Raw genomic sequence first — 14,301 nt, 5'->3', positions numbered from 1 at the left:
CTGGAGAAGAGAGACAGAGTCACGATCGGTCACGTTTATAACCACAGAGAGGCTGCAGCGAAGAGCTCCGAGATACAGGTAACACGAGTTACAGGTGTTCGGACTGCAGCACTGTATATCCTCGTCAAACGGAGAGGGAGCCACCTAGTGGCGTAACACCAGTACTACAACAATCATCTTTTATATTCCACACGTTCTTCTTCCTTGTGAAAACCCGGCGCCTACATTACCCACAATGCAGCGCTTCCTCTGACAGTCGGGTGAGACACTAAAGGCTTTATACTACTTTTAAAACATACAGTAGAACACCTGGAAACACCTGGAAACACCTGGAAAATCACTGGAGTTCTCCTTTAACTTCATATAAATAATTCGTTTCTTTTTAACATGTGACCATGTGACCCTCCTCCTCCTCTCCCTCCCCCCTCCCTCCTCCTCCTCCTCCTCCTCCTCCTCCTCTCCTCTTCTCCCTCCTCCTCTCCTCCTCCTCTCCTCCCCTCCTCCTCTCTCCCCCTCCTCCTCTCTCCTCCCCCCTCTCCCTCCTCCCCTCTCCTCCTCCTCTCCTCCCCCCTCTCCCTCCTCTCCCTCCTCCTCTCCTCCCCCTCTCCCTCCTCCTCTCCTCCCCCCTCTCTCCTCCTCTCCTCCTCCCCTCTCTCCCCCCTCCTCCTCCCCTCTCCCTCCTCCTCCTCCCTCTTCTCCCTCCTCCTCCCCCTCTCCCTCCTCCTCTCCTCCCTCCTCCTCCTCTCCTCCTCCTCCTCCTCTCTCCCCCCTCCCCTTCCTCTTCCTTTTCCCTCCTCCTCCTCCCCCTCCTTCCTCCTCTCCCTCCTCCCTCCTCCCCCCTCCCTCCCCTTCCTCTTCCTCCTCCTCTCCCTCCTCCTCCCCCCTCCTCCTCCTCCTCCTCACCTTCTTGTGTTTCAGGTGGCGTCCCCTCACCGGCTGGCAGGCTCTTCTCCACACCTCCCTCTGCCTCCTCCTGCCTGTCACCTCCTCCCCCTCTCTCCTGACTCCTCCCCTCCCCCCTCCTCTGCCTCGCCGCTGGGTTTGTGGGGGCGGAGTCTCCCGTCTGGATGTGAGCGGTGGAGTCTCCTCCTCCGGCCTTCCAGTGCAGGAGGCCGCTGTCGAAGCCGTTGGGGCGGCTGAGCTCGGCCCAGCGCTCCTCCACCTCCTCCCACGTCTCCCCCTTCTCCACCCTGATTGGCAGCTTGTCGTACTTGCTGGCCTGTTGGGGACGGGGCTCCGCCTGCTCCTGCTGCTCCTCCTTCACCTCCACCTCCTCTTTGACCACAGGTTTACCGTCTTTCACCTCCTCCGCGGCGTTGACAGCGGGTGCAGCCGCGAGCAGGGGGGATGTCGCCTCCTTCTCGTCCGCTGACCTCCTCGGTATCCTCTGCTCCTCCTGAGGTTCGGTGGCGGCAGCCGGCGGCTCCTTCAGCACCTCCTTCAGCGCCTCCTCCTCCTCCTCGGGAGGGTGGGACAGGGGTCCCAGCAGGGTCCTCTGGCCCTCGGCTCCCACCTCGTACTCCTCCAGGATGCCGAAGATCTGGATGAGGCAGCGGCGGTAATACTCCACGATGAGCTCCAGGAAACCAGGAAGCTGCAGGAGGAGGAACTCTTCGTTTAGGCTTTTACTTTGAAATGACATTAGAGACTTATCTTTATTTTTTACACATTTGATCATATTTTAGTAAAAGTCTGAATTAGCTGTAATAATAATGGACATTTCCACACAGTACTCATACTCTCCATCTGCTGAAAACACTTCCTCCTGTCGAAGGAAGAACTTCCTGCACAGATATTTCACATTAAAAGCTTTCTAGCTGGAGTACTTTGGTCAAACATGTGACGTGTCTGCAGGAAGTGATAAACAAAACAGTGAGTGAAATCAGTATTTCTGTTGCAGTGATGGAATTAGTGCTGTGGAAATGTCCATTATACTGATTTGATCATGTTTTGTGTGTTTGCGCTGGCTTTTATTTCGATATTTTAACATCCACAGTGGAGTTCAGAAGGTAAACGCCAGCAGATCAGCTGATTTTAATGACGTTTATTTTATTTACATCTTTACAGATTAATACTTTATTAAAAACGTTATATGTTTTACGGCGGATATGCAGCAAAGCACTTAAAATTACAAATAATAAACATCAGTTCAGTCTGCAGTAGACAAGTGTGTGTGTGTGTGTGTCTGTGTGTGACCTGCATGTGTGTGTGTGTGCGCGTGTGTGTGTGTGTCTGACCTGCGTGTGTGTCTGTGTGTGTGCACGTGTGTCTGTGTGTGTGCACGTGTGTGTGTGACCTGTGTGTGTGTGTGTGTGTGTGTCTGACCTGCATGTGTGTGTGTCTGACCTGCGTGTGTGTGTGAGTGTGTGTCTGACCTGCGTGTGTGTGTGTGTGTGTGTGTCTGACCTGCATGTGTGTGTGTCTGACCTGCGTGTGTGTGTGTGTGTGTGTCTGACCTGCGTGTGTGTGTGTGTGTGTGTGTCTGACCTGTGTGTGTGTGTGTCTGACCTGTGTGTGTGTGTGTGTGTGTGTCTGACCTGCGTGTGTGTGTGTGTGTGTGTCTGACCTGCGTGTGTGTGTGTGTGTGTGTGTGTGTCTGACCTGCGTGTGTGTGTGTGTGTGTGTGTCTGACCTGTGTGTGTGTGTGTCTGACCTGTGTGTGTGTCTGACCTGTGTGTGTGTGTCTGTGTGTGTGTGTGTGTGTGTGTCTGACCTGCGTGAGGCTGAAGGAGCCCACAGTGCTGTCGTCATACAGCAGGATGTTGATGGTGTCCAGAGCCCAGGTGCTCTCTGCTAATAGGCCGGACTTAAGTGACATCATCACTCGCCACGCCTCCGGGGTTCCTGATAGGACGAGTTCAATCACAGCGCGTCTGAGAGTCAGCGTGAGCTGAAGTGTGTAGTTTGTCTCTGTCACTGTGTGTGTGTGTGTGTGTGTGTGTGTGTGTGTGTGCTGCCTCACCTGTGTCCTTGGCGGTGAGCCGGCGTCGTGGCTTCAGTTTGGGGTGGCCTCCACAGAGCCGGGGAAGCTGACCTCTCTGTGGATGAGGTGGAGGCCCTGAGCGGGCGGGGGCCGTGGGGTCCCGGCTTCTTCATAGAGGGCAGGTAGGGGCGCTGTTGGGGACAGAGAACCCCAGGGGCCGGGGAAGGAGGAGGGGCTGTGAGAGCGGGTCACGTGGTTAGGGGCGGTGGGCGTGGCCTGAAAGGAGGAGGGGGGCTGTCTGGAGGGCAGGGGGGCATGGAAGGAGAGGAGGAGGAGGAGGAAGAGGAGTGGGGGGGGTACGGTGGCTGGCGTTGGCCTGGATGACTGGGGGGCCACTGGCTGTCCTGGGGGGCCCTGCCCTCCTGGTCAACTCCTCGGCCCATGCCGGGGTAGGGGGGCCCCTGGCCCTGCCGGTTGTACGTGTAGCCCATGTCTGTCCTGGGGTGCCACATGTTGGCCTGCGGCCCCTCCCCGGGGCCCCCAGACACCGGAGGCGGTCCTGAGCCCATCATGCCGTGCTGCGGGGGCCCCTGGCGGTCCCGGGCGTACGGATACGGGTACTGGCCCTGGACGGGACGCCGCTCGGGGCCCATGTAGCCCCCCCCTCCTCCGCCGCCGTAGGGGCCGAACATGTCGGGCTGCTGAGAGCCGAACTGCTGAACAAACGCTTCGCCTTCGTGACGCTTCGCAGGCGGATACAGACCCTCCATCGGACGCTTGTAACCCTGGAGACACAGCAGAGACGAGACTGGAGACTCTGCAGCAGCTGATTGGCTCCTTCTAACGTCGCTCTGGGTTTAGTTTAGTTTAGTATAGAGACAGAGAGCAGCCGAGGCCGCCGGCGGGGAACGCAGCGGGCGCCACGAGATGCAACCAAGGGCCGCAACGCTAACAGAATGCCTGTAGCTAGCTGAAACATGGCTTGTTTAGCAGCCCGTGTCTGCCGGAGAGGAAACGCCACATCAACAACCTCCGTGTCGCCGGGCTCGCGGGGTCCCTTCTCCTTACGCTGCTTTTCTTGGAGAAATGCTACGAGAGTTAGCTAAAGCAAACGCAATACGGCATACGACTTTCTGGTTTATCCACATCCCGCTGTGACGCAACACGGCAACTTGCAGAAATGTCGTTAGCCTAAAGCCGACGAACGCTCGCCACACATGGCGAGGGCCAGGACCCCCGGCTTCCCATTCGTCCGGCTGACGCCTCGCGTCTGTTTCGGCAGCTTATAAAAACGTAGTTCTGCGTTCTTCCCCCTGCTGGTGGCGCATCGCACCACACAGCAGCGTTCAGGCAGAGCGACGTGACAAAGAGGCGGGCTGTTTCCCCTCCGGTGTGGGCGGGACTTAATTGCACTCTGTCTCTATTAGCAAGACCAATCACAGAGCTCCCTGACATGTTGTTTTTACCTGGTAACAAGTCAAACTAAGATCTGATTGGGCGGGACACAGGAAACAGAAACATTCCAATGTAGGTGGGAACTAGAAACATATTTGCTTCAGTGTTCGGTGCTGTGACCTCTGACCCCTCCGCTGCCTCACTATTCATCTGCTGTAACGTAGGAAGCGAGGTTTATTCTGCTCACCTGCTGCTGAGGGTACAGGGGCTGATGGGAAGTGTAGGCCATGCTGTGAGGATACTGCTGCCCGTAACCATCATGTCCGTGCCTGGAGAGTAAAAACGTACAGACAAAATGTAAAACTGCGTCTAAAAAAACGCACAAAATTACAAACTGAAGAACACTTTTAAACACGCTTCCTCTCCCAGCCCTCCTCTCGCCTCTGGTGGGGGAATCTGCCGGCGGGGTACATGCCGGCCTCGTTTCCAGACGGACCCATGCTGTTCTGCCCTCCGGGGGGCGCCATGCCTCCTTCTGGCCCCATTACATGGTCCGGCCTGCAGGACAGGAAAAAAAACAACACACGCACACAGGAAGTTCAAATAACTGGCACTTTGAATCGCTTACGAAATTAGAAATTCAGTCCTGTAAAGGCGCAAGCAAGTTTTTTTATATTGTCTCAGCACAGACGTGGCATTTTAAATAGTTATGGGACCAAAGAGTTACAAGAAAAAGTAATATTGCATGGTAAAACTGAACTATTTATACTTTTTGCACATTTTCCGTATAATGAACACAAGGTCCTAATACATCACCATGTAAGAATATGAAGGAGAGCTTTCTCACTGCAGTGTAACTGTAATGTGCTCACCGGGGAAGGGATACATAACACAGCGAGCCCTCGGGCTGTCTGACCAGTAGCTCACCTCCGCTCGTAGCCGGGGCCGTAGGGGTACTGGGGTCTGGGGCCCATCCCCGTCAGGGGCCCAGAGGGCGGCCCGCGGGGGTACATGTCCTGCATGGCGCCGCTGGGCATCTGACCGGGACCAAAGGCCTCACCGGGCCCTGGACCTGAAGAGGAACGGGTGAGGACACATCACTGCTCCGCTGTGATTTATTTTATTCATTAGCTTGTTTTTTTACTAATATACTACTTTTAAATCGCCCGGAAGGAAGAAGATCTAAAAAACTGATCGAGGTTTTGGGAAATGCTGAGAGGTGATGTAATGTGTGTGCAATGTGAGCTAACAGGCCTTTAAGGAGACTGATAATGCCACAGCGGAGCTTCTGACCACCGGGGGGCAGCAGAGCACAGGGACTGCAGCTAAAGGCCTGAGGAAGGCACAGGACCCTGTTCACTCCACGCCACTGGCCCTTTCCCACGCTGGTCAGCTGCTGGTTTCCTACTGGTTAACTGGTTTCACTTTGTGTCCTCACTGGAAACTGATCTGATTTCTGAATCTGATCCCGGTGCACCGTGTTTTGTGATCAGTGCATCAGGACGACGTTTTCCTGTTTGTATGCTGCGCTGTTGCTGCTTTCAGAGACCTTTGTTTCGCTGGTTGTTGCTCCAACAAAACAAGGCTGTAAAAGTTAAGAGGGGACTCTTTTTCTGCAATTACTGAAAAAGGATTTCCTGCAGAGTTTGTTTCATAAAACATGCGCTGTCTGGTTAGAGAATGGTGGCTCAGCAGGGCCAAATGATAAACTCTTCTGAGTTAACTTGAAGAGTTTGTTCAAAACACATTTGTACCATTTCACAGATTTCATCTCTGTTTAAAATGACTGCTGGAATAAAAACTGCGTTAATGTTTATTATTAGTCTTAAATGTCATCAGAAGTCAACATTTCATCCATCAACAAAGTGACGCTTTGGGTTTTCCCTCCTCACCTTTCCTCGGTCCTCCGTATGGGTCTTTGTTGGCATCGTACTGCATCCTCATTGAGGGGTCTGTCGGGCCTCCTGCCTGCTGGTAGGGGGGGCCACCGGGTCCCTGGCCTCGCTTGTTGTTGAAGGCTGGATCGCTGCCTTCAGAGAACGGGTCCTGGACGCTCACTCCCCCCATGTTCCTGAGAGACAAACCACAGCAGAAGGTGAGTATCACTCCCTCCGCCATGGTTCTGGATCCTGAGGGATTTATTGCCTTTCTCATTCTTTTCTCCGCTATCACGTTCACCGTCAATGAAATCCACCGTCAAACTACAGCATGACGATGTGAAACATAAACACATTCACATATATTGCAAAAAACTCTATACAAATACACAAACATACTTCACATACCTCGCTGGCTGCATATAACCAAGAGGGAATGAAATACCCCGATCAAAATACAAAAATGAAAAACATCTTTTCTTCTTTGCAACTTCTTTATAACTTTAAATCCACATGCAGAGATATTAACTTCTCACCAAAAGTCTGTTTTTTTCCCGTTGCATCTTTCAAAAATGTCCGTGTGTAACGCATATGTACTTTAGTTCCTACTAAGCACTCAATGTGCATGGATTAATTTAAACAAACATAACAATGTTAAAACGACAGAAATAATATATATGGAAATTATAGAACATATTAATTGAAAGAAATATGTACGGCAGTTATAGTGAGGATGACATTTAAAAACAGTAAGACAGCATGCATGTGTTCTGCCAGTGAGATGCGGATGCAGTGTCACACTGAACAGCTAATCCTGAAGTTTTTAAAATCAACATCTACATGTGCAGCCGGGAGGCAGAAAACGCATCGCCGCAATGTCACGAAAACTCATATCTGGACATCTTCAGTATCTAGCAATGAAGCTTTAATTCTAAATAATTAGAATGACTGTTAAGAGGTACATTTGTATGTGGCACTCAGCCTCATGTTTCCAAACCTTTTTTTTTAAATTCATGCCACAAGGTGACGGACATCCGTCAGTTATAGCTAATGCTAGCTAACATAACACATTGAATTCCAATGACTAATGACGGCTAGTAGCCGGTGATAACGCTAAGTACAAACCATCAACAGGCAACGCGATACGAGCCAGTTTCTTCCTCACAAGTTTCTGTTCAAAACTATAAATATAGCGCTCTCACTAGGTTGCTAAATGCTAATAGCTAATTATGCACTTTGAACTTAAAGGGGGGTTTACTTCTTGCGACACTAAACACTCTCCGTGCATTAGGTTTGTGATTTGAGCAGTTTTGGGCACAAAAACTCGTGTTGATTGTCTCAAACTCTCAGTCATTACAACAACCTGTCAACAATAATATTCTCTGCAACAGTCTCACCTTCAAAATCAGAAATGTTTTGTCCCTCTGGGTGTTGTCTCACCGGTATTCATTTAAGAGGTGTGCCACAGGGCTCGATCACGGGGCCTCTACCATTAAGTTTATATGTGCTATTTTTAGGGGCCGTCAGCTTAGTCCCTTTAAATCTCTTACGAACGTCATATCTGACATCAGTCTGTGGGTTTTGTATCTTCCTCAGACTGAACCAAGATACAGCAGAGCGTGTGGTAATCAGAGAGACAGGACAAACACATAAAATTACTTTTCTCAAAATATCACATTTTAAACTTTCAGCTGCACATTTTCAATCTAACAGAAGCTGATAAATCTGTTGGATCATTTCCACAGATATCTGCTGCTGTGCTGGTGAGTAACTGCTGACTCAGCTTAGGATCTGAGCCCCTCCCCTACCTGTTTCCGGGCTGAGGGCCCATCTGGCTGTGCGGGGTGGAGGCGGGGGTCGGGGGCTTCAGGTCTCCGGGGGCCTCGGTCAGGGAGCTGCTGCTGGACTGAGGGGTGTTGGGGCCCTGCAGGGAGCCCGAGTTGGCTGCAGAGATACAGACCAGACAGAAAACCTGCTGAGAACAAGATTAACGTGTCATCATGTCGCGTCACACCGCAGTTCTTCAGACACAAGAGACGGGGGACCGAGACGAACTTCTGGACCAGACTGGTTATTTTAGCACTTGTGTAGACAAGTACCTTTTTTAGTATTTGTGGGGTCCATTTTTGGGGGACCAACAGCTTCCTGGAGACCAGCAGAGATCATAACTGCAGGGTTATTACAGGCAGAGAGCAGTAACAGTACTCTGTAACTGTGTAACAGATATATATTATTATTTGTTATTATCATTATTATTTTTTAACTTGTTTTTAATGTTGTACAGCACTTTGGTTCAGCTTCGGTTGTTGGAAGGTGCTATAGAAATAAAGTTTGATTGATTGATTGATTGATTGATTGATATATATTTTACAGTCTTAATTTCACTCCATGTTGACTGTTTGTTTGCTTGGTGGTCGTCATATTTGAGTTACAATGCCCTATTTATTGCACAAATAGGTATACATTATTATTATTATCGTAGAAAAGGTTTCAGTCGTAGTCGTTTGGACGCTGTTTTCAGAATCAAGACGTTTCGGCTCCCATCCCGAAGTCATTCTCAATTGTGAAAATGGTCTGAGAACTCAGAAATTTAAGCTACTCTGTGTTGCTTAAGCCCCGCCCTCAGGGAGGAGTCTACCTGAGTATCTGTTAATAGCTAGTTTCACCTGAAACTGACCTTCTTTTGTTTCTATGATAGCCCAGTAATCAGTAATCAGGCCTATTGTTTTCTGGCTGCACCTCCCTCATCACTGTTAAGTACCTGATTAGCATGTGATCGGCTTGACCACGGTGTTAACACACTGTGATAGATCGTTGGCAGGTTGAATCTCAGACCACCATTTCTGTTCAAAGAGGGGTTTTCTTTCTAAAGAAACCCCCTCTTTAAATAGAAATGGCCTGATTACTGGGCCATCATGGAAACAAAAGAAGGTCAGTTTCAGGTGAAACTAGGCAGGTAAACAGCAGACACTCAGGGAGACTCCTCCCTGAGGGCGGGGCTTAAGCAACACAGAGTAGCTTAAATTTCTGAGTTCTCAGACCATTTTCACAATTGAGAATGACTTCCGGATGGGAGCCGAAACGTCTTGATTCTGAAAACAGCGTCCAGACGACTACGACTGAAACCTTTTCTACGACAGAACACTCCTGGACGAATGAGGGACGACACCGTCTTATTATTATTATAATTATTGTTGTAACTGTTGTCATTATTAGTTATTTATAACTAACGTGGTTATTACTGTTATTATTGTTAATATTTGTTTGTATATTTGTCTTTTCATGCCAATAAAAAGAGAGAGAGAGAGGGAGAGAGAGGGGCATTGTGGGAAATTATGTCAGATTGAGGTCACTGATGTTTACATTCACACTCTCCTCCCCCGTCTGACAAACGTGTGTGTGTGTGTGTGTGTGTGTGTGTGTGTGTGTGTGTGTGTGTGTGTGTGTGTGTGTGAATCTGGAAGATTTCTGGCTTCATCTTTCTGTTGGCGTCTGTGATGTAAATGTTCCTGACAGCTTCAGTCACAATGCCTGTTGATATCCGTCAGCTGGTCCACAGAGGAAGTGATGTCACTGCTGGAAAGTAATGTTACCAACGAAGAAGTGTTTCAGAGCGTTGCAGAAGCGTTTCGGAAGCGTTCAAGCGTTTCAGAAGCGTTACAGAAGTGTTTCAGAAGCATTCAAGCGTTTCAGAGTGTTTCAGAAGTGTTCAAGTGTTTCAGAAGCGTTGCAGAAGTGTTTCGGAAGCGTTCAAGCGTTTCAGAAGCGTTTCAGAAGCATTTCAGAAGTGTTACAGAAGTGTTTAAGAAGCGTTTCAGGTTGAAGTGAAGTGTTTATTCAGACATCAGACCAACTCGTTAAACTGCCACATCTTTTACTTAGCGAGGTGAATACATACAGTCATTGAAACACACTTGTCCTTTATGGAGACAGGAGACACCTGTCTTTTGGTGACTTGTGAGGACCAACCTTTACAGTGGTCAGAAATGCCTGAAAAACATCAGGTGGATCGAGAAAAACTGTTTCAAATCAACAACTGAAAAAAACTGTGTTTTTCATCACTTCTGGGGTCCCCATTCACACATTCTTGTTGTAGTTGTGGGGTCCACCTTAATAAACTTGATTTAGTTGCGATTCCTCACCTGGGGAGGGTGGCTGGATCTTGGCCTGGAGTGACGGAGGTTTCTTGGTGTCTCCGGCAGGCCCCAGGGCCTCAGGTGGAGGCTCCTCTCCACGCTCCACCTTGCACTCGTAGGCGAACAGGTACTGGATGTACTGCTTCTTCAGAGAGCTGGCCGAGCTGCTGGACGTCCCCACGTTCAACTGGGACGACAACTCCCTCCACTTCTTATTCTTGTTCACCTGAGGAGGAAGAGGAGGAGGAGGAGGAGGAGGACAGATTTATGCGCTAAATTCATCCACAATTAGACAAGAAGCAGCAACAAAACAGCCGAGACAAACGACGAAAACATGCTGCAGCATGAAGGCATTTATAAAAATGTAGACTACGGTTAAAACATTATAACGTTTCTTTCAGTTTGGTGTTTATAATATACATATTCATCAAAAGACTAAAACTAAAGTTGCACATGTAGACTAAAGAGTCTGACTGACGCCTCACCATGGCCAGGCCTCCGATCTCTCGGACAGCCAGGTAGAGTCTGCAGAGGTCCAGAGGCTTCTTTCCCACGGCGGGCAGGTTCGGGACGGGCGTCCCCCTCTCCTCCATGAAAGACAGGTACCGGTCCACCCACGGCCTCCTCTCCGGCTCAGAGCCCATCTCATAGAGCCGAGTGATCTTCTCGCTGGTCATGGTGGCCACGCTGGGCTTCTGGAGAGACCGAGACATGGAGACCACTTCAGGTTTACAGATCAGAGCAGAGGAGGACTGCACAACACGACCAAAAAACTCACCTCATCGCAGCCAGCACGGATTAAACAACCGTTTACCAGCCACACGAGGTTTGTCAGAGGGGGCGTGGCCTTTGAACGAAGGTCGTCGCAGCGGACTAACGCGCCACTCGCAATCCTCCAGAATCGGATTTAAAGCCGGTGGCAGACGCTCATTTTCCACCATATTAGTCACTTTAAAAGAACCGCTAAGCGATTTATTCGACACAAACAGAAGTACGTAGACGTAAAGGGTTCCATTCACCTCCACCGTATTAAGGTGGAGGCAGAAACCAGACAGATATCTCAAAACTATCTGACCGGAGAAATATAACCACAGGGAGAGAACATGCTTGTATTAAAAATGTATATCTTTATCACTATAAAACATTAACAACATCTGAAACGGCTTTGAAAAGGCTAAACTAGAACCTCCGTCATCTACATGTACAAACTGCGACTTCTGATTAAAAGAAAAAGCTGTTTTATTCAACATAATGTAGCATTTTCAAGGTGGAAAAACACGTTTTGCGTAACAAACCGAGATAATAAGCAGCCATGTTAATCAGTACTTTATAATCACGCTGAAGGGTACAGGTACAGGGTCATATCAGAAGTGTTTTACAGAGCTGCAGTCGGAAGAACGTTCAGAGGAAAAATGCTCCTAAAGGTGCACGGAAAACTTTAATCCAGACGTGTTTGATGATTTTAAAGCTGTTGGCTGGTCCGCGTCCATGTGGCTGGAAAACACGTCACAATGCAGGTTTTTACGGGTCAGTGCTGTGCAGGCCGACGCAACAGCTACATACGGTCACATCACGATGACACACAACAACAACAACAACAACAACAACAACAGTGCTACCCAACCCTCTCCTACCAGCACCACAATCTGTTCATCCAAACTCTGACGTCACTCCACTGCGAATTACTTTGAACATGTGATGCCTCCGGTGTTTTGTTCATATCAGGAGTATGTTTGGTTAAAGGTCTGGCTTGTGGGCACAGTTCATAGTATTTTTTTAGCGGTGCCCAGTGGTTACAGTAAGAAACGCTGTTGGTTAGAAAACTGGTGCTGCTAATACTGCCAGGGTCACGGGTTCAATTCCTCCAGGACAAGCAGTACATTTACAATACCAAGCTTACAGGTTCATTACTAAAGTGACACTGATCAGAGGTCCTTGATTTCAGTCCATGTAGGCTGACAACTATTAAATGCATCAACACGTGGAAGTAGTTTGAAAATGCAGAAACTCTGAAAATGGCTTGAATATATATATATATATATATATATATATATATATATATATATGAATGCCTGAGGAGGTTGGGCAGCACTGTGGCCGACAGCCGGCACCGAGAACACAACCAGGGGATCGAACGCTGTGTTCGTCACAGCTGAACGGAGCCGGACGCAGAAACCAGCTGTCTGAAACACAGTCGCAGCTCACACAGTGAGACTTTCTCATCAAAGCAGGTGTGTTTCTCCTGTGTGTCCGGTTAGTTAGTTTGTTCATTCATAAAGTCTTTTCAAGCCCGCAGAGTGTCAAATTCCTTGAATTAAACCAATTTTCTATGATCCATAATTTCAGCTGGCAGAGGAAGTCTCTTAGTCAAACGCCAACCGCACAAAACCTTCACCTGGCGGCGGCTAATATGGATAACATCCGCTATCACGGCACTTTTATACTGCGATGTCAATGCCCACATTTTCACTCAGTGCCCAGAGGATGCTTCATCAGGCCTTGGACACGTTACAGGCTGATTTAAATGCGCTAATCAATTGGCAGTCACTGGCAAGCTAGAGAGCTAGCTAACGCTAACACATGTCAGAACACACCGTCGAGGGCTCAGCAAGGTCTCCGTGTTCCCACCACAGACTGTAAATAAAGACATGGCAGCTCCCCAGAAAGTGACGCCAGAACATCTGGATCGTCCCCTGGTGGCTGGCCGCAGTACAGGTCATAAGCCCCGCCCCCTCCCATGTTAGCGGATGGGACAAACTAAAAACTCAAAGCGCACGCCAAATAAATGTTTCCCCCAAAGGTGGTTTCTGTCATTTTAGGCCGTTCTCATCTCGCTGATGTTTGTTCACGTGTTCGTTCCTGTAAGCACCCGTACTGTAGCAGCGAACACGCTGAGCGGATTTTAAATCAAGGAGTCTGGATTTGAACTTGAACCTTTTTTACATGAGAAAGTCTCACAGCAAACATCAACACGGTGTAAAACATTTACAACAAAATATGGCAGCTTTCGGACAAAAAACAATAATAATAAAAGATCAGATGCAAGCACAGTGCTGCTCTGTCCAATGAAAACCTTGCATCTCCAAAAAGTCACATTTAGTAAAGCATGTAAAATAGAGGAAACACTGATCGGAAACACCTGCGTGATTTCAACATCACCTAATGGGTTTAGGGGAGTACGGCACCCGAAATCCTGAGCTAAGCTAAGACAGAGAGAGACTAAAAGCGACAGAATCTGGAGTTACGAGGTTTTCACACATCAGCAGCAGACGTAGGGCTCTACGGTGATGAAAGAGCAGACGACCAAACATAGTTATAGTCAAAATCATCGAAAAAGTAGCATGATTTGACTTTTACACACCGCAGAACCCTCAAAAACACACCAAAACACACAAAAACATGTGCTTTGCTTTGCACTTACGGGGCTGGTTGACGTCTTGGGCCAGGCGGGGCTGCTAACGCTATCGGTGTCCTCCCCGTGACAGGAGGACAGACTAGCTGAGCGGGGGGACATGGGGGAGGGGGTGGGGGGCTTGGACACACACTGAGAGCTGTAGCCGTCCTGTGATACAAAACACACACACACACACACAACAGAGCCACATGGTGAGGGGACGGCAGGACGGCCACGGACACATTTAAAAAATAAAAACGAGAGTTTTGTTTTCAGTGTTTCGGAGAGCAAACGCAGCTCGACACCCACAGAGCCGACGAGCAGAAGCTCAGGGGTGAAGCTTTGCTTCAGACGTTAGCGTTAGCATTTAGCATTTAGCAGCTGGGAGCGGACGGACAGTCAGGTTAATGTTAAATCACACAGCGGACAGGAAGCAACCGCCTGGTTAACAGCAGGTCATTAACCCTCTTATTTAATAACAGGTCATCTTCATGAATGATTCCTCTCTCATAACGTATAAACAAGTGCAGATTCTGACGTTGTAACGCTCATTTAACACTTTATATCACATTCTTG

General features: G+C 48.9%; 1 protein-coding gene across 1 annotated transcript in view; it reads right to left on the bottom strand.

The window, feature by feature from the left end:
* LOC122862628 (AT-rich interactive domain-containing protein 1B-like) overlaps positions 1-14,301 on the bottom strand; it is a 44,219-nt gene that overhangs the window by 4,228 nt on the left and 25,690 nt on the right. Inside the window, 13 exon segments of the mRNA XM_044168121.1 lie at positions 904-1,594; positions 2,714-2,844; positions 2,963-3,007; positions 3,010-3,234; positions 3,237-3,708; positions 4,566-4,647; positions 4,760-4,876; positions 5,246-5,390; positions 6,211-6,389; positions 8,004-8,139; positions 10,338-10,557; positions 10,817-11,026; positions 13,753-13,893. Coding sequence (XP_044024056.1) covers positions 904-1,594; positions 2,714-2,844; positions 2,963-3,007; positions 3,010-3,234; positions 3,237-3,708; positions 4,566-4,647; positions 4,760-4,876; positions 5,246-5,390; positions 6,211-6,389; positions 8,004-8,139; positions 10,338-10,557; positions 10,817-11,026; positions 13,753-13,893 — 2,794 coding nt within the window.

Source organism: Siniperca chuatsi, linkage group LG16 (genome assembly GCF_020085105.1).
Source record: "Siniperca chuatsi isolate FFG_IHB_CAS linkage group LG16, ASM2008510v1, whole genome shotgun sequence".
In the NCBI taxonomy this organism is placed as follows: domain Eukaryota; kingdom Metazoa; phylum Chordata; class Actinopteri; order Centrarchiformes; family Sinipercidae; genus Siniperca; species Siniperca chuatsi.
The sequence above is the reverse complement of the archived record's forward strand: the minus strand, read 5'-3'. Positions and strand labels throughout refer to the sequence as shown.